Source organism: Zalophus californianus, chromosome 14 (assembly GCF_009762305.2).
Source record: "Zalophus californianus isolate mZalCal1 chromosome 14, mZalCal1.pri.v2, whole genome shotgun sequence".
Classification (NCBI taxonomy): domain Eukaryota; kingdom Metazoa; phylum Chordata; class Mammalia; order Carnivora; family Otariidae; genus Zalophus; species Zalophus californianus.
Genome location: NC_045608.1, coordinates 48,764,222 through 48,783,378, shown reverse-complemented (window position 1 = coordinate 48,783,378; position 19,157 = coordinate 48,764,222). Strand labels below are relative to the sequence as shown.

At 47.1% G+C, this 19,157-nt stretch overlaps 1 protein-coding gene across 5 annotated transcripts in view; it reads left to right on the top strand.

Moving 5' to 3' along the window:
* The window catches only part of KCTD1 (potassium channel tetramerization domain containing 1), a 175,758-nt gene extending 160,763 nt beyond the window's left edge, over positions 1-14,995 (top strand). For all 5 annotated transcript variants that reach the window (XM_027577072.1, XM_027577076.2, XM_027577073.1 and 2 more), the window contains exons 4-5: positions 10,623-10,928; positions 14,692-14,995. In XM_027577072.1, coding sequence (XP_027432873.1) covers positions 10,623-10,928; positions 14,692-14,850 — 465 coding nt within the window. In that variant the 3' untranslated portion in view covers positions 14,851-14,995. The remainder of the gene's footprint in view (positions 1-10,622; positions 10,929-14,691) is intronic.
* Positions 14,996-19,157: the final 4,162 nt, after the last annotated feature.

Sequence of the window (19,157 nt, the reverse complement as noted above, 5' to 3'; positions counted from 1 at the left end):
CACGTCTCCCAGGGCCCTGGAATGTTTCCCACGGAACCTCCGGGCGACAGGCTGTCAATTAGGGGGCGTTCTGGAACCTGGAGGAGCAGCAGGAGGAGAATGGAAGCTGAGGTGACCATTCAGCTCCTGCGGCAGCTTGTGCTGACCACAAATACAGATGCGCACACAGATGAGCTCCCAGTCTGCCCGTCCCCAAACAACACAACAGGTGCTTTCTTCCTTGTCGGAGTCCGTTTCCTGACCTGGGAGAAGGGACACCGCAGGAGGAGAGAATCTGTCTCAACTGCGTTTGGTAGGGAAAGCGTTCCTTGATTTCTGGCTTCCCTCTCCAGCTGTTTAATGCTGGGTTGAGCGAATGCATGCAGCGTTGACATCACGGCATCCTACCCCCCACCCATTAAAATGCCATTCTGCAAATAATGCTGTATGAGCTAGGTCCCCTCTTAGCAATTTAGATCATTTCATATTTCAGAACACCACGAAGTGGCAGCTGCTTATGCCCTGCTCCCACTGGAAGCCACTGGAATCTGTTCTCTAATAAGTGATTATAGAACTTCTCTGCACTGTTTTATTATGGAGGTGACTGGCCTTCATTTCCCCTCCCCCCAATGATACTGACCTGTTCATCGTTGCTTTATTGTCTGCTTACGTACATGTGTTGTAGAGGCAGACACACACACAGTTGTCATTCCTAGTACACCAGGAGTCCAGAACTTTGGTTCCCTTTTTGATGGGGAAGCACAAAAAATTACCTCTTTCTAGCCTTGTATTCTGAGCATCTTTGGTAAATGTTCCCCACGTTGCTAGCATCTTCTGTGGTCTCAGATGAATGTCCACCCTTCCTAGATAAAGAAAACTTTGCTAACAGACAGCGCACAACTTACCTATCCCTGGCTTAAGTTTAAAAGTGTATGAGTCAGGGCGCCCGGATGGCTCAGTCATTAAGCGTCCGCCTTCGGCTCGGGTCATGATCCCAGGGCCCTGGGATCGAGCCCCGCATCGGGCTCCCTGCTCGGCGGGAAGCCTGCTTCTCCCTCTCCCACTCCCGCTGCTTGTGTTCCCTCTCTTGCTGTCTCTCTCTGTCAAATAAATAAATAAAATCTTTTTTAAAAATGTATTAGTTATTTCTAATAACCTGTTAATATTATAGAAAAGGATATGCACATTGTAGAAAATTTGAAAAATGTTTAAGCCCCATATTCCCACCCCTCAGAGATTGCCAGTATTAAAACCTTAGTGCATGCATGGCTTCTGGATCTTTTTCTATCCTTATTTCAGACAATAATCTCTATCTTCCTGTTTCAATAAAATTGGATTTTCTCTAATACTGGAACCATATTCAAATTTCCCAGCTTGACCCCAAAATATCCTTTGCAGGTGGTTTTTCCGAGACGGTATCTGATGTGAGACCACATATTGAATCCAGTTATGTTCCTTCCTTTTATTACCTAGCGTAGTCTGTCACTTTTTATATGATGCTGACTCTCTGAAGAAACCGGGCCAGGTGCCCCACAGAATGCCCCCTTTCTGGATTTGTCTGGCTGCCATGTCATAGATAGTTTAGTTCATTACTCTAGCCTCTGATGTCCCGTAAACTGCAAACTATATCTGAAAGCCCGATGGGTTTAGGTTAAACGTTTTAGTGAGAATACATCTCTGGTGATACTGTGCACTTCATATTACATCACATTAGTAACCATTTGTGTTTGAATGCTAGCATGTTCGTTAATGATGCTCAGACTGACCATCGATCAGGGTGACTTCTGTGTTCCTTAGGTTGCAACAGAAATGATCTTGGTCAAGCTCGGAGTTTCTCATGTTGCACTGTCAGCGTTTTGAGCCGAATCGTTCTCTGTGGCAGGGCTGTCCTGTGTGCTGTAGGATGTTGAGCAGGACACCTGGCGCCCACACACCACATGCCAGCAGCACCCACTCCCCTCTCCCAGAAGTCTCCAGACTTTGCTAAATGTCCTTTAGGGTCAAAATCAGCCCCACTTGAGAGCCAGGAAGAAAGAGAGGAAGGAACGTTTTATGGGACGGATCCTAGCTTATCTCATAGAATTAGCGGGAGCATTCTCTCAGAGGTAGAAATACCAGGGCAACTCTAAGGACCTCAGACGTGGGAGGCCACAAACTCCTTCTAGAGTGATGCCCATGGCTCTGCCCCAGCAATGCCCAGGGTTTCTTTCCCCTTCCTTGGTTCTACAGAGACCATCTGATTGGCTCAAGTGGCTCCAGTGCTCAGGCTTTAGCCAATCCGCTGTGGCACGTAGATGTGGCTTGTGGGCGCTCACTCTGGAGGGTCAGACTTCCCTGGAGAAGGCAGAGTGGTGAGCTGGGTGGACCCCCAAGAAGTCGCCTCTTCTCCAGTACCTAAGAGGGTGCCCATTTAGGACGGCGGCCCCAGCCCATCGTCTCAGCTGCTGCCCCCTAGTATTTGCGTCACTGGTGCAGAGACTAGGACTCCTAGTACCCCTGCCCGGGGCCCCTTCTCTCCCTTTCCCGAGGACACTCCCTCAGAGGCAAGGCTAGCTGCAGCACCCAAAGAGGAGGACTGGGAGGCAGGCAGAACAGCCAGCCGGCAGCCCCGCTACCATCTCAGATACCATCTCTAGCCCCTGCCCTCGCCCCGCCCTACACATCAGGCCTCACCCCTGCGTTAGTATCCAGGTGACTTGCCAAGCCAGGGTGTGGCTTAAGAATGCAGATCGGTCTGCGTTCAGGTGGAGAGGGGCCACCTTGCCACTGCTTCTTTTTCCTTCACTGGGCGTCAGGCTAAATGTCAGGCTGGATATCCTTCCCCCAGAGACACAGGAGTAATCAGGAGAAGCTGAAAGTTGGCGCTGCTGGGTGGGAAGGAGGCAGCCTCCTGGCCAGAAGTCTCACATGGTAGCAGGGGGAAAAGGAGCAGGTGGGCCAGTCTTTCTGGGCTTTGAAGAAAGGAAAGGGGCTTGGGGGGTGGGAGGGATGAACAGGCAGAGCCCAGAGGAGGGTCGGGCAGCTCCTCTGTCTGGTACCAGAATGGTGGGGACATGTCATTATACATTTGTCCAAACTCGTAGGATGTACAATGGCAAAAGTGAATCCTAGTATATATAACCTGTGGACTTTGGGTGATCATGTAGGTTCATCAGTTGTAACAAATGCGCCACTCTGGTGGTAGATGTTGAGAATGGGGAAGTTGTGCATGTGTGGGGACTGGGGTGTATGGGAAGTCTCTGTACTTTCCCCTAAATTTTTTTTAATTTTTTTTAAGATTTTATTTATTTATTTGAGAGAGAAAGAATGAGACAGAGAGAGAGAGAGCATGAGAGGGGGAGGGTCAGAGGGAGAAGCAGACTCCCCGCTGAGCAGGGAGCCCGATGCGGGACTCGATCCCGGGACTCCAGGATCATGACTTGAGCCGAAGGCAGTCGCTTAACCAACTGAGCCCCTAAATTTTATTTGTTTATTTATTTATTTATAGATTTTACTTTATTTATTTTAGAGAGAGAGCGCTCTGGGGGAGGGGCAGAGGGACAAGGAGAGGAGAAGCCGACTCCCCGCTGAGCATGGAACCCCAAGCAGGGCTCTGTCTCCAACCTGAGATCAGGACCTGAGTGGAAACCAAGAGTCAGACACTTAACTGACTGAGCCACCCAGGCACCCCTTTCCCTTCAATTTTTTTTTAAAGATTTTATTTATTTATTTGAGAGAAAGAATGAGAGAGAGAGCACATGAGAGGGGGGAGGGTCAGAGGGAGAAGCAGACTCCCCGCTGAGCGGGGAGCCCGACGAGGGACTCGATCCCGGGACTCCAGGATCATGACCTGAGCCGAAGGCAGTCGCTTAACCAACTGAGCCACCCAGGCGCCCTCCCTTCAATTTTAACTGTGAACCTAAAACGTCTGTAAAAATACTAAGTCCTTTTAAAGAAAAAAAAAAAGTATTGCAGAGCCAGGGAAATTAAGAATTTTAGACACCCCAAACCTGAAATACTGGAAAGTCTATGGTGGCCCACCTCCCACCAAAAAAAACAAAACAAAACAAACAAAAACCCCAAAATTTTAAAACTAAAGGAAGTTAAGTACTGCAGAGATTTTTTTTTTTTTTCTGACTACTACCTCGATTCTATTTTTGAAATGTAAAATATAAAATCCTTCATTTCCCTCGTTTTCTTGGTGCCCCTGCTTTGTGGGCCCCTTGATATATACATCCCCTGACCTCTGGGGAGCCAGGCACTGCCTGGGGGGCCCTGGAGCCATGCGGAGGAGGTCCCAGAGCTCCCAGGATGAACTGGACACGTTCCGCAGAGAAAAACCCTCTTTGTACCCACAGCATCTAGCATGGCGTCTGGCACATGAACAGATTTTAAAATGAACAAGTGGCTGAGTTGCTTTTGAGTGGAAGGATGTGCCAACTACTGTATAAAACTTCAAGGCCATTAGGAGTTAAATAAACCTCTGAACTGTTTGGTGGAACCAGTAAATGTGTGTGGCGAGCTGTATGATGACCCCCAAGGGGGTCCACATCCTAATTCCCCGAATAGATGACCTTATGTTGCCAAAGGGACTTTGCAGATGTGATTAAGAGTCTTGAAATGGGGAGATTATCCTGTATAATCCAGGTGGGCCCAGTGGAATCGCAAAGGTCCTTATAAGTGAAAGAGGGAGGGAGGAGGGTCAGAGTCAGAGAAGAGGTGATGAAGGAAGTAATGTGATTGTTGGCCAGGAGCCAAGGAATGCAGGCAGACTCGCCCCCCCCCCGCCCCCCCGCCCCCCCCCCGCCCCCCCCCGCCCCCCGCCCCCCCGCCCCCCCCCCCCCGGGATGCTGGAAAGGGCCAGGAAAGCCATTGTCCCCTAGAGCCTTCTTCTTTTTTTTTTTTAAGATTTTATTTATTTATTTGACACAGAGAGAGAGACAGCTAGAGAGAGAACACAAGCAGGGGGAGTGGGAGAGGGAGAAGCAGGCTTCACATGGAGCAGGGAGCCCAATGCGGGGCTCGATCCCAGGACACTGGGATCATGACCTGAGCTGAAGGCAGACGCTTAACCACTGAGCCAGGCGCATCCCCCCCCCCGCCCCCCACCCACCCAGAGCCCTCTGAAGGAAGGCAGCTCAACTAGCTAGTCCTAAGCCCCATCTCAGACTTCGGACTGCCAGGACCGTACAAGAGTGAGTCTGTGTTGTTTTAAGCCACCAAATGTGTGGTGATTTCTTACAGCAGCAATTGGAAACTAATGAACAGTCTACATCCCTTTCCTCCCTCTAGGGAGAATGTTTTCTGAATTCCAAATATTTAATCAAGAGATAAGCTTTCAAAACATGGTCCGTTTGCATTTTGGCGTCCTCCCGTATTTACGTTCTTGTTCCATGTACCGATCTCCAGGGTCTTAGCAAAGCTCAATTTATTCGTCTGTAAAATGGGATCTTGATCTTTCTGTGCCTCAAAAAACCACTGTAAATCCCCAAAAAAGAAATTATTTTAAAAATACGTATTCTGGGATTTTAAAATTATTTAAACATGATAATAGGTCTGAATAATCTATTTTCCTTTATCTGGATATGAAGTTAAGCAAGAAATATGAATGATACTTTCTAAATGAGAGAAGATAAAATTGGTACGGAAGCAGGGCAGAGGGATGATGGCATCTAGTACATTCTGGAGTTGCTTTGCTGAAAGCATATGTGGATGCTTTGGGTTCATTTCCCTCAAAAGAAAATCTGGGGCCAGGGGCGCCTGGGTGGCTCCATCGGTTGAGCATCCGATTCTTGGTCTTGGCCCAGGTCGTGATGAGGTGGAGCCCCCCGTGGGGCTCTGCACTCAGCTCAGAGTCTGCTTGAGATTCTCTCTCCCTCTCCCCCCCACCGGCCCTCCTCCCCCTGCTCATGCTTTCTCTCTCTCTCTCTATCTCTCTCTCTCTAAAATAAATAAACAAAATCTTGGAAGGAAGGAGGGAGGGAGGAAAGAAAGAAGGAAGAAAGGTAGGTAGGAAGGTCTGGGGCCAAACGTGCTGCTGCCACATAAGGTCCTGCTCATTTCCGCTTCATACCTTGGGGATAAGAGACTGAGTTGTCTACAGGTTGTAAAAGCCAAAGAAAGGAATGGTGGGTGTTGCCAGATAGGAACCAAGGTGTAAGGAAAGAAGATTTCAAAAGATTCAGAGAGCAGAAGAAAATGAGCACAAGGTCAGAGAGTCTAAAGGGAAACTTGATAAAACTCTAAAATATGTGGGATTTAGACAATAAAATTCAATGATCCTGATTGAGGAAGGAAAGGAGGACGAGGTTCCTAAGGAAAGCAGCTGTGGGCAGTGAGCCTGCTCTGCAGGGCGTTCTCTGATGAGCCGAGACTAGAAGCGTGTGTTAGGAAGTAGAGAAAGACGAATATGAAGGAGCCTGCCAAGAAAACGAATGGCCGGTGTGAGCTTAACCGTGCAGAAAATGGTAACAACAACAAAAGGGCCTTTTTAGTTCTGGAGCTGGCAGACGCTTGAAGGCAAGTGAGCGTTGGGGGGCTGATGGCCAAGCGGAGCCCAGCGTCCACTGGCCCAGCGCAGACGGCACTCTGCCCCGGAGACCAGAAGGGACGGCACGGTAAAGGGAGAGATGGAGCCAGATGGTCAAGTAGAGATGGTCAAGAACACCTGGTGGCCTGAGGTAGTTCAAGGCCAGGCCCGTGAGATACATCCCAGGGTACAGGATGACCTTCAGGGGACCTCTTTACGCTTTAAAAACCACTGGCAGAATCCTTGAGAAATCACTGAGCGGGGCCAAAAGTCTAATCAGGGCCAGTGTTTCCCTAATTTTCCAGGAGCAGAGAACGCTAAACATGAGCAGCATTGTATAGGGAGGCACTCTGTCAATCCGTGGCTAGACCTCAGAGTGGATTACCCATGTGGCTTGTGAATTCAGAGGGAAAAAGAAAGTGGTGAGGATTCAGAGTCACCATAGGGGATTTGTCACCCCAACTCCTGCCAGCCTTATAACCTTCAGGTTACGGTAGACAGACCGGTGGATCAGGACATTGTCATGAATATAGACTCAGAATATCAGGCCTGGTAGCGACTTCACTGTGATTTATTCCTCTCATTTTGTAGATAAGGAGAATCTCTGGGCAGTAGGGAGACTGGGGCCCCTCCCACATGTCCAGCCTTCCCCTTGGAGGCCCACCCAAACACACGGTATTTCAACCAGACATCCAGCAAATGCCACAATTGGGGGCTGGCTGATCTCAGAATTAGAGGTTTTATAACTGTTCGAATAGCCAGAATCCAGAGTTTTAATTTATTACTTGAGCATCAACCTGAACCAAGGCCTACAAGTAGCCCTGTCCTGTCATTACTTTTAAAAAATGATTCACATACAGAAAAAGAACACCCTGTTCAAAATGACAAGAAAATGAGAGAGGGAGCAGAACATTGGACGAAAGAATTTACATTTTCTCAGTATGGAGGAGCAAATTCAGAACCTACGGTAGGTAATTTGAAGAGGGATAACTAATGGAGGATTTAAAATTTCTCACAAATGCCATAAGAGGAGGACCTCATTCAATAGCAGCTCTTGTGAAAAGGTGCGGAGACTTCACTGTAAGCAGAACGTAAACTGATAAGGTAAAAAGACAACCAAGAAGGTTAATACAGCCTTATGCTGTGCGGTACGCAGAGTAATGGCCCCAAAAAACGTCTGCGTCGTAATTCCTGGAAGCCAGGAGTATGTCACTTTACATGGCAGAAGGGACTGTACAGATGTGATTAAGTGAAGGGTCTTGAGATGGGGAGATTATCATGGATCATCCCGCTGGGTCCAGGGTGCTCACAAGGGTCCTTCCAAGTGAAAGGGGGAAGCAGGAGGGTCAGAGTCAGAGAAGATAGGACAGTAGTAGAGGCGGGAGTGATGAGGACCCCAGGCCGAGGAATGTGGGCTGCCTGTGCAAGCTGGAAAAGGCAAGGATATGGATTCTCCTCTAGAGTTTCCAGAAGAAACACCACCTTAATGACCAGCTCCCAGAACTATAAGAGAATAAATTTGTATGGTTTTAAGCCGCTCAGTGTGTGGTAATAACAGCAGCCATAAGATGAGAATGCAGGCTGCTTTAGGAGTGGTTAGAGTGTCCAGCCAAACAAAGGTTCTACAGTGCACTCATTAGATCACATCTGAAATGTTACATTCGGTTCCGGTTTGGGTTTTCAGAACTATGTTGGCGAAGTCAAGCACGTACCAGTTGTCGAAGGACTTCTAAGTCATAACAAATGAGAAGGAGCTGAAAAGATTGGGTATTTTCAGCCTGAATGATATAAAGACATAACCGTTGTCTTCAAATGTGTGAAGGGTTCACATGGCAAAGAAAGTTTAGGATCACCAGGTGGCAGAATTTGAATAAGTTGGAACTACAGTGAAATTCAGGTCATTCTAACCAAGAAGTTTCCAGAAGTTTAATCAGAGCAGCCCACAAAGTAAATGCTGTGCCCTGTTAGATTGTAAGCTTCCCGTCACTGGAAGCATTGAATCAGAGGCTAATGGTCACTATTCAGCAGTGTTTGAAAGGATTCCTCCATAAGGTCAAGGCTGGTCAATAAGACTGCTCTAGCAGTCTCGGATTTGAAGACTTAATGACATATTTTCACTGGAGTCCAGATCCTTCCTTGTGCTACAATTTTTAATTCTCAAAGGAAAATAAAAAGCAGTAGCAGAAATTCTCACTTCTGTTGCTTGTGTAACTGTCAATGCTGTTTTTCAATCTCCTTGCGAGCTGTCATCTTGATAAGTAAGTAAAGGATCGAGGTCACTGTCTCACAGTTGATGTACTAAGGAGACGGCAAGGCCCCCACACGGGGTCCCAGGAACCCGGGAGAAACCGGCAGTCTCCCCACTCCTGCCCTCAAACCTGCGGATGGGCCTCAGTTCTGTCCTGTCTTAAGAGTGGCCACACCTCAGCTTGGTGCTCACCTCAAGCAAACAGTACCTCCTGTGCGTCGGGGCGGGGCGGGGCGGGGGCGGGGGCGGGGGGAGCAAAGCAGGTGCCAGTATGTGAAAGGAAGATCATCTCCAGCGGGGAACCCTGTAAGAATGGGGTGGCCAGGACAGAGCAGAACACAGAAGCGGGCCACGCTGCAGAGGAGTGTCTGGGACAGCATCTTCCCCTGGCCCAAATGTTTCGACACAAAGTGGAAGAGCCAGCTGCAGGCCCGCTGGCATTTTCTCACCTCTCCACGTTTTTCTCTGGAAGCCCCAGCCGCTGCTGCTGCTGCTTAATTTGCAAGAAAGAGAGCCAAGTGCCACATAAAACCCATTCTCCTGTGGTCATCACCGCCGCGCTCGGTCCCGTGCGGATGGCGGAGGCTCTGGCAGCGCCGGGCTCTGGGTGTCGGCTGTGCTGCAGGCACCGCCCCTTGGCTAGCTCCCGCCGGGAAGGACCTCAGACACGCCCGTGTCAGCTCATTAAAACGGCCTCAGTCAGGGCGCCTGGGTGGCTCAGATGGTTAAGCGTTTGCCTTCGGCTCAGGTCATGATCCCGGAGTCCCGGGATCGAGCCCCGCATGGGGCTCCCAGCTCAGCGGGAAGCCTGCTTCTCCCTTTCCCTCTGCTGTTCCCCCTGCTTGTGCTCTCTCTCTGTCAAAAATAAATAATTAAAACAAAAACAAAAACGTCCTCAGTCAACATGCCTGGACAGGTGTCCACTTGCCTCCCACCCCGAGATGATTGTGGTCATAGCTACGTGTAGACATAATATTGCCCCGTGTGATAACATCATTCCTACGTCGCTGCCTCCCCCGCAGCCTCCCTTGTCCTCCCATCCAGTGACTTGTGTGTGTGTTTTAATACCCGCTTGCCAGATTTCTGCTTTAATTCAGTAGATTTGTTTTTAAGGAAGAGAAGAAAGAAGCCATGCTCAAAGAATGGTGGCTGTGCTTTCAGAAAGGGACGGGTTTCCTTCCTGGCACCTCTGTCCTGCAGGGATCGTGGGCTCACTTGAGGGTGGCAGTGCCGATAGCCGGCCCAGGGCGGTGCGTCAGCCTCCCCGAGACCGTCAGAGATCGGCACCCACGCTCAGGTAGAAGCAGAGTGCACGCCCTGCAGACGCCCACCCGCCACCCTCTGCAGCCCACCCACCCCCCCGGCGCCGCCCCCTGCCTCCCACCAAGCGGTCTGAGCTGCGGTGAACCCGACAGGGGACGCGGGCTCCCAGTGGATAGTGCGCCTGCGCCTCCCTCACCGCAACCTAGGCGTAGCTCCCTCGCGAGGACGTAAAGTGGGTTCTCACCCCCACCAATTTTGAATACCCGGAGGCACTCTTCTGCTGAAAGAGAGAAGTCATGGGTTCAGCCTTTCTCATCTCCGTTTTCTCGCCTGCCCAAGGGGAATAATAATGGTTCCAAATTCATGGGGCGGTTGTGGGAGTTATAGGACTTCATTCACGGGGAGCGTTTAGAAGAGGGCCTGCCTGGCCCTTGATACCCTCACACTCCGTTTATCATCGCTGAATGAATGCATGCACAAAGGTGTGGTAAGTGAAAAACTTACACGCAGATTTGATTATTGAAATAACAGAGATGGAAGAAAATCACCCCTCATCTGTGGACATTTTCAGTGCTTCCTGTTTGTATTTTGCACTGTGAAATACCCCCCCTTTTTTTTTTCCAGGACTATACTTTGTTATATGAAGAGGCAAAATATTTTCAGCTTCAGCCCATGTTGTTGGAGATGGAAAGATGGAAGCAGGACAGAGAAACTGGTCGCTTTTCAAGGCCCTGTGAGTGCCTAGTGGTGCGAGTCGCCCCAGACCTCGGAGAAAGGATCACGCTCAGCGGTGACAAATCCTTGATAGAAGAAGTGTTCCCAGAGATCGGCGACGTGATGTGTAACTCTGTCAACGCAGGCTGGAATCATGACTCAACGCATGTCATCAGGTTTCCACTGAACGGCTACTGTCACCTCAACTCGGTCCAGGTATAGCCTTGTCACACACTGTGTGGCGTCCAGTGTCGCTCTTAATGCTGTTACTTAACCTTGCCTTCACACAGCGCCTTCCCTCCAGGGAGCTGGGAAACTCTCACGTGGCCTCACTTCCGTTGGGTAGGCAAGCAAGCGCGTGCACCCTCTACGCGCTCATTCAGTCATTCCCCAGGTGTTTGTTGAACATCTGCTATGTGCCCAGTGCTGGTATGAGCACTGGAGATCTAGAAGTTGGAGAAAGAGACCATAGCTCTATTTTCCCAGAATTTACATTCTGAGAAGGACGAGGGGATGGTGGTGGGGCAGCAAACAGTAACCAGCAGACCCATTAAAACAAAAGTTTAATGAGGAAAAAAAAATGTTGGTCAGGTGGTGAGACGAGGACAGCTGGGGTGGACTATCCCAGGCAGAGGGACCAGGAAGTTGCGACGACCCCGAGGTAGGAGTCTGCTTGTCATGTTGAGGAGTATCCGGAGAGCCCATGGGGCTTGAAGATCAAGTGTCAGGGATAGGGAGCGCTGAGACACAAGGCCAGCAGGTGGCCAGGGACAGATCATGGATTGCCTCTTGGGCAGTGGTAAGCACTCTGGGATTTTTTTTGTTTGTTTGTTTCAGTTTATTTTGGTTTGGGATCATTTGCTTGTGTCAGTAAAATGGAAAGCCACTTGAAAAATTTGAGCAAAAGTGTGGCATGATGTAACTCAGATTTGAAAATGAATACTCCAGCAGCAGATGGAAAACGGTGGAAGCCAGGGGACCAGTTAGCAACGTTTGAGAACTGTCCAGTTCTGAATATCTCGAGTGTCATAGAGCTAACAAGGTTCTCTGACAATGGCTGCGGGTTCTAAGAAACCAAGGATGACAGATTTCTGACAGGGGAACTAGATGAATGGAATGGCCATTTTCTGAGACAGAAACCTACGGCAGAAGGAGACTTAGGGGTGGAATTCAGAAGTTTGGTTCACATGTGAGGTGCCATGTCCCTTACATGTTGGTGGGTGTGTTCATCATCTTAACTAATGTGTGGTGGCTCTGGGCCAAGGGTGGTATGTGCCTTGTCTTCTTAGAACCCTAACAGGTGAGCACTGTGAATCCCCCATCTTGCTGAGGAGAAAGTGGAGACATACCTATGTCTTGGCTCCAGGTCTATATGACTCAAAACGATTTCAAGTCAATGGAGTAAGGGCTTGGGGTCCCCTCCCCCGGCTCTTTTTAATTGGAGTGGACCCATGACTTTGTTCAGGATTGACCCAACAAAACCTCTCCCACAGCTCAAAGACTAGAAGCACCCACTCTACCATTCCTCTTGGAGATTGTTCCACAACTATTTATAATGTTTAAAATTTATGAACAGATGTCTTGAGGACAGAAGAGCAGGAGAAACTGGCAGAAGCAGCGTCTCAGGAGCACTGGCAAGACACTCGAGAGCATGGCAGCCGCTGGGTTGGATGGGGCCAGAGGTGCACCCCGCACCACCCTGTGTTCCCGAGCGGGGCCTCTGCTACTTATCATCACAGCCTCTAAAGCTCTGAAAGCCTTTCGCCTCCCACACACACAGCCTGCCCCAGCTTCCCTCCAGATGGAGGCGGGGGCAGCGCCCATCAGATGACAGACAGCATTGCTTCCCTAGGGCTCCATATCTCACACAAAAGCCATGGAATAAATTCATATGCCTGACAAGTTTCCCAGTTATTCAAGTCTGATCAGATGAGAACGTTTTAATCTGGATTAACATCGTCGGTGACACAGCCGTGATGTGACCATGACACGGTCGATGACTCTAGCTTCCTGTTCCACCGACCAAGAAAATAGGCACTGTGCTCTAGGCATCCAGAAGTTTTGGGCTAAGATGCACAAGACCTGATACTCCAACCCACCCCTGGAGTGATGTTAATATTCTCAAGTGATCACTATTGTTAAGGAATTTTGCTATTCACAAATTGATGTTTAAAAAGAACTGGCTAAGGAGCGTAGCAGTTTGCATGACATTGAAATAAGCTTTGATCACATCCAGGGTAACATTGGGTCATATGGAATGATGATCATATTATTTGGGGAGGAAGCTTAGGGATTTCCATATTCAACAATTTAGCAAACCTAACAACACTGCAAGACCGACCATACCAGAGTTGGGTGCTTCATTGTTCATGGCTTTTTCTACCTTTGTAATTCCTCTTCCAATCAAGGCAAAGAATCCTTTCCAGTGCAGTGGTTTGGCCGAGCAAACTGGGGTTTTTCTTGCTGATGGGCTCTGTTCCTGCCTCTGCTGGGGAAATCTTAAGAGTGGGCTCTTGGGTCTTCACCTTTCTATTACTGACTTGCCACCAAAGCACTTCTTGATTTTGAATTTAGGGATTATTTTCTTCATCCTGTCCCTTTGCTGACTGGTATGTATATGCATTGTGAATATAGCTACAGAACTAGAGCACTGCAGGGTAGAGTGTTTATTTTGTTCTCATAAGAACTTTTTTTTTTAATTTGCCAGCATTTGAAGTTTGAGTTTTTAAAAAGCATACTGTTTTCCAATCTCTAGTTAGCTATTTTGCAAACTAGCAAATTACATTCCACATAGAAGGTGACCAAAAAATAATAATTTAAAGAGAAACAGTAAGGGTTCACCTTACATTGAGCAAATTTTGGAAAGTTAATTTAATAACATTTCACTTCATTCCCCCCTAAAAAATTTTGAGCCAGGCTTTTTTTCTCTTAAGCTATGATTGAGTTGTCATCCCTTTAGAGTGGTAGAGAAGCAATTTAATTTTACCCAGAAGCCCAGGGAACATTTGCAAGTCCAGTGTCTGTTGGATTTCTAGGGAAACGATGCTCTAGATCAATTTTCTGTATTTTTGCCTATCTAAGAGTGTAGGAGTTGTTTCCTGCATTTAAGGCTGTCAGACCTGTAGGTGACTGACCCAGGGATCTTTCTGGCATTAGGTATTTGATTTCAAAATTGAAGAGATTATGAGAAGTGATTATTACATGAGAAGTTTAGAATATCTTTATTTTGGGTGTGTTTTCCAATATTTAACCGTTGCATTTATGCTTGCCTCTCTGAATGCACACAGGGCAATAAATCTATTTCAGACGCCATAAACTTGAAAACCTGTGGATAAACCTTGACTGTCTTCAGCAGTCCGTTGGTTCTGCTACTGAAATGATATCGGTCTTCCAAACTGAAATATATTAAGTTCGTACTGGCAGCCTTCAACAGGGGCAGAGCTGAGGGTGAATGAGTTGAGAATGAATCACTGGCTGAGTAAATTCAGATAAAATCAGCGTGTGGCCATATCATTTATCATCTCCTTGACGATATTTTAGTGATGAGATTTGAAATGTGAACCCTCTCTTTTTGCAGAGAAGGTAGTGTTGCACGTTGCAAGAAATGTGGCATCTGAGGCCAGACAGACCTGAGTTGGAAACCCAATCCCATCACTGACGTGCTGGGAGCCTCAGTTTCCCCATGTATGAAATGGGCTGACCACCCATACTGCCGGGTGGTCGTAACCATTAAATGAGCTGGCCCGTGTATGGCAGGCATGGAAAGGCGCATCTGAAGTCTTGGAAACGATGCTCCCTCCCTCCTGCCCTTCCGTCCAGGGTCTTCCACCAAAAGCAGCAACTCAAGAGACTTGGGGGTCGGGTAAGAGTGACCCGGGCTGCACAAGATCTCAAACTTCAGGACACTTCTTTGGGCTGTGTGTGTGGCCAGAGGACCCATCTCCCCGCTAACCAGGATGCTTGTCTTGGCCCCGTGCAGGTCCTCGAGAGGTTGCAGCAGAGGGGATTTGAAATCGTGGGCTCCTGTGGAGGAGGAGTAGACTCGTCTCAGTTCAGTGAGTACGTCCTGCGGCGGGAGCTGAGGCGGACACCCCGTGTGCCCTCCGTTATCCGGATAAAGCAGGAGCCTCTGGACTAAATGGACAGATTTCTTATGCAAAAAGGAAAAAAGAAAACCGTACGCAACAAGTAACACAAACAAAAAAAGGGACATTTATGTGCAGTTGGGACAGCAAACCAAGTCCTGGACCTAAAATTGAATAAAAAGACACATTTATATCCAATAGAGACCACACCTGTATTCATATGGGAACAATTGGAATAGTGATATCCTCAAGGTGTAAAAAAATATATATAAATATATATATATGTCAAAAGGTAGGAAATGCAAAAAAAGGAAAAAAAAAAGTTTTAAAAAGGTGGTAGCTACAGTTGGTGCTGTGATGGCCGTGAGGTGTCCCGGGCCTCCCGAGGCCCCCGACCAATGTACAAGCCATGAGCAGTGAGGACGCATCTCCTTACGGTTTCCATTGCCAACAGCCATCCATTGTTTCCTTTTCATCTTTTTCCTTTTTTTTTTTTTTTTTTTAAACACAAAACACCTTGAATGGAGTTTATTTGCATACGGAGGCTTCATGTCCTCTCTTTTAAGCGGGACCGGGCAGGACTTCAGAAAAACCCTCATGAGCACACTGCATTCGAAAGACATTAGACATGAAATTTTAAATGTAGTTTGTACAGAAGTCACACTTTTTCGTCCGCCTTCACAGATGTGAACATTACTTTGTTTTTAAACTGATCAGTTTTGCAAAGGGGCCAGAATTATTACTTGTTAGAGTTGCTCCAGTTTGAGTCTGCTGCTTTCCTACAATTTTTCAAATTTTATAATGTATTAAATACAATAAACTCTTTAAAAAATAAGGTCTGTGTGAAACACACGTGTGGGGATGAGGCTATATTAAAATGAGATTTTTTTTTTCTTTTTCTGAGTTTTCTGTGTTGAACATCAGACAGAGGCCCTCAGAGCCGACGCCAGTTTTGAGGTCAAACCCGCAAAAGGACAAGAATGTGATCACGTGTTCTAAACGGTTCCGTTCCCACTCAGCACGTGTCCTGACCTGTGCTTTGCTACTCTTTGCTGGTTAGCAAGATAATCTTCCTTCTTGAGAACTTTTCTTTTATAAATTTTAGTTATCTGTCGCTGCAGGGCAAACCACGCCAGAACTTAGCAGCTTAAGACAACATTTTATTCTCTCTCATGATTCTGTGGTTCTCCTGAGTGGCCTGGCCTTTGCTGGCCTGCTTCTGTGGCAAGGTTGGGCTGTGATGTCCTACATGGCTTTCCCATGGGCTGCCAATCCATACTGGCTTAGGGCCTCTCTGTGTGGTCTGGCCCCGTCCCAGCTCGGGAGCCGAGTTATAAGGGGGAGTGTCCCCGGCATAAGCGTTCCAAGAGGAAGGAAGCAGAAGCCGCCATGCTCTGAAAGGCCAGGGCGGAAACTGCTCAGTGCACTTCTGGGGCAGTCTGTTGGCTCAGGAGATACAGAGCCAGCCCAGATTCAAAGGGAGGGAAAATAAAATCTACCTCCTGCTGGGGAGAGTGACAAAGGACTTGTAGCCAACTTGAATCTACCATAACACCTGTCCAAAAAAATCCCAAAAGTATGGCATTGTGGCTTTGGAAGAAGGAGGGAAAAATCTAAGAGCCAGAATGGTCGCTCTCTTATTAGCCCCAGAGGTAAAGAAACCTGAAGCTTCAGTACCACTTTGGAATTAAGCCTTCAGCTTTTCCGAGGTATTAGTGATTCCAGGGGCTCCTCCGTGAACCCCACCATCACCTCCCTTCCCTACTTCCTCTCCCTCATTCCAGATACTCACAGTAAACCCGGCATGATGGTAAGATTGACAGGTAAACTATAATGTGTTTCTGCTGCAGAGACGTTCCTGTAGTGATAGGTGATTTCCATCCTGAACTTCCTTTCTTTTTTTAAATTAAAATTTCTGTGCCTGAGGACCCTAGTAATGAAAATATCTCTGGCTTCTAAAACTAAAAGTAAGCTGTTAATGGCTCCTATCACCCCCTGAAACACAGAGGCCCAAACACTGAATGACTCTAAGACTGCCAGCCAGTCTTCCCCATGGTTGTTTGATTTCCCCGTAGTTGGGGCTAATACAGCACAGTCTCAGATAAGATGGCCAGATCTGCTCCCACCAGCCGCCTGCTCATCCCTGCTGGACCGGAAAGACAATGAAATTGCTCTCCGATTTTCCTAGGAATCCATTCTCGTTAGGCCAAAGTTTCTAAAATCTTGAAATAAAGCAAGCACCCTGGCAGTAACATTTGCCCAGCACTCTCTGGGCAGTTAGCATTGTCCCCACACAGCTGCACAGAATGATGTGCATTATCAGCAACCACTGTCTTCTCAGTTTTTAGGCCCATTTATACAAATACAGCCCAGCTGCCCATTCTTTGTACAAAACCTCTAATCCAATCCAATGCAGCAAACATAGCACATGTAATTTTCACACTGTGAGGCCTTCTGGCGTAGATTCCCAGAATCTTCAGCAAAGAGATGGTCATTCAAAATATAACTGAGTCACAATTGTATTTTGCCCTATTTTTATTACCCAATATGCAGTGCACATTCAAACTTCACTCGTCAGCCCAATAAGGATCTTTATGGCTGTGCTTATTTTCCAGAAAGAGGATCTGATCAAGCAAGGCCTATGTGCTATATTTATTAATGTCTCTGAATTTGTCTGGTTGGTCTCTAGAATCAGGTTTTTTTTTTTTTTTCTGTGCAAGAATACTGTATAGGTGATATTAGGTCCTTATTACATCACTTCACAAGGATCCATTTGGCCCATAATGATGACAGTAATTTTTTTTTAATTTCTATTCCTTGTTTTTGCCTTATTTCTGGCTTTTATAAATCTTAATGCATGTGGGTTGTGGTTTTTCTTTTGTGATGATAATTTTGACCACTTAGTTGAAGTGACATCCACCAAATTTCTCCAATGTAAAAGTAGCTTTTTCCCTGTGGGATTAATAAGTAATCGATGGGATGAAATTGTGGGACCGTAAATATCCTGTTCAACACACTTTTGCCCACCAGTTTGAACATTCATTGGTAATCTTTTCCCGAATCAATCATTACCTTGCTGGTTATAAAAGTGTATTTAAAAAAAAAAAAGCTACTATTTCCTGATCCACTGGCATTTTAAATAATGTTTTAATTTTTTTGAGCAAAATATATTTCTTTAGTCTAAGGCACACAAACTATATTCTTTGACCTGCTCTTTTCCAAGAAGTATCTTAGAAAAATAGAATGAAATGACCCACTTCTAACCTGGTTCCTAAATATTAGGTGAGTTTCTACACAGTAATAATAGCCATGCCCTTAATGTTCGCTCAATGCCAGGCACTATGCTAAGCACTTTTTCTGCACTTAGGTCATTGAATCTTTATGACCACAATGGAGGTTGTATAATCCCTCTTTCTCATTAAAAAAATTAATATTCTCAGACATCAGGTAAATGATATGATAAAGGTTTATGTTCAGTTAAGCTTTGTAAGGGGGGCCAAAACAAACTAGTTGAGAAAAGGTGAGTTTTTATGTTGTAGTAGGATGAGGAAGAAAGGAGATTTTTACTTAGCAGCATTTTCTCCTTAAAATGGAAATGTGTTCCTGTATTTAGATATTGTGAGCATCCCTTACAACACGTTGGGGACGTGTTATAAGGGATGCTGGTGCTAGTAGGATGACTGTGACATGGTTTCTGCCATGGGGTGCTGGGGGGTGGCAGATGCCTGCACATCACGCAGCAGAATTAGGGCATATACTTAGCTCACTACGAGGCACTATATATTGGATATGTGTCACTTCCTATTTACAAACCAACGACTACCAATGTGGCACTTGGAAGATGGGGAGGCTTTCACCAGGAAGGGGTATAGAGGAGGGCAGAGGCTCTTGAGCTGCAGAAGGCAGGTTCAGAGAATGGTGTGGGATGCGGCTGGGTTAGTTGGGGAAGAAACATGGCTGGAAAAGGAAGGTGGAATTGGACTAGAGTAGAGGTTGGTCTCGGGTGCCGGGCTGGGGGATGGACTGTGTTCAGGAGCTTTTGGGGAATCATGGAAACTGGGCTCTGTGGATATTCAGCTGGGGGTCTGCAGGCTGGACAGGCTGAAACAGTCTGTTGGTGTGAGGGGCAGTTAACTTGCTGTTTCTCCCATTCATCGATTCATGACCTACTAACCAGGCTAAGAACTGACAATCCACAGATGTCTGAGAAATAAGACATCATCCTGGGTTTAGAGGTAAAAACTCAGCTGCCTACAAGGGCCAGGTGAGTCGCATAAATTAGGAGAACAAGGGTCCTGTATACTGAAACATCTCATTTTTCCCTGGAAATCTAGATTTTTGTGTCGTCTCTAGATGTGTG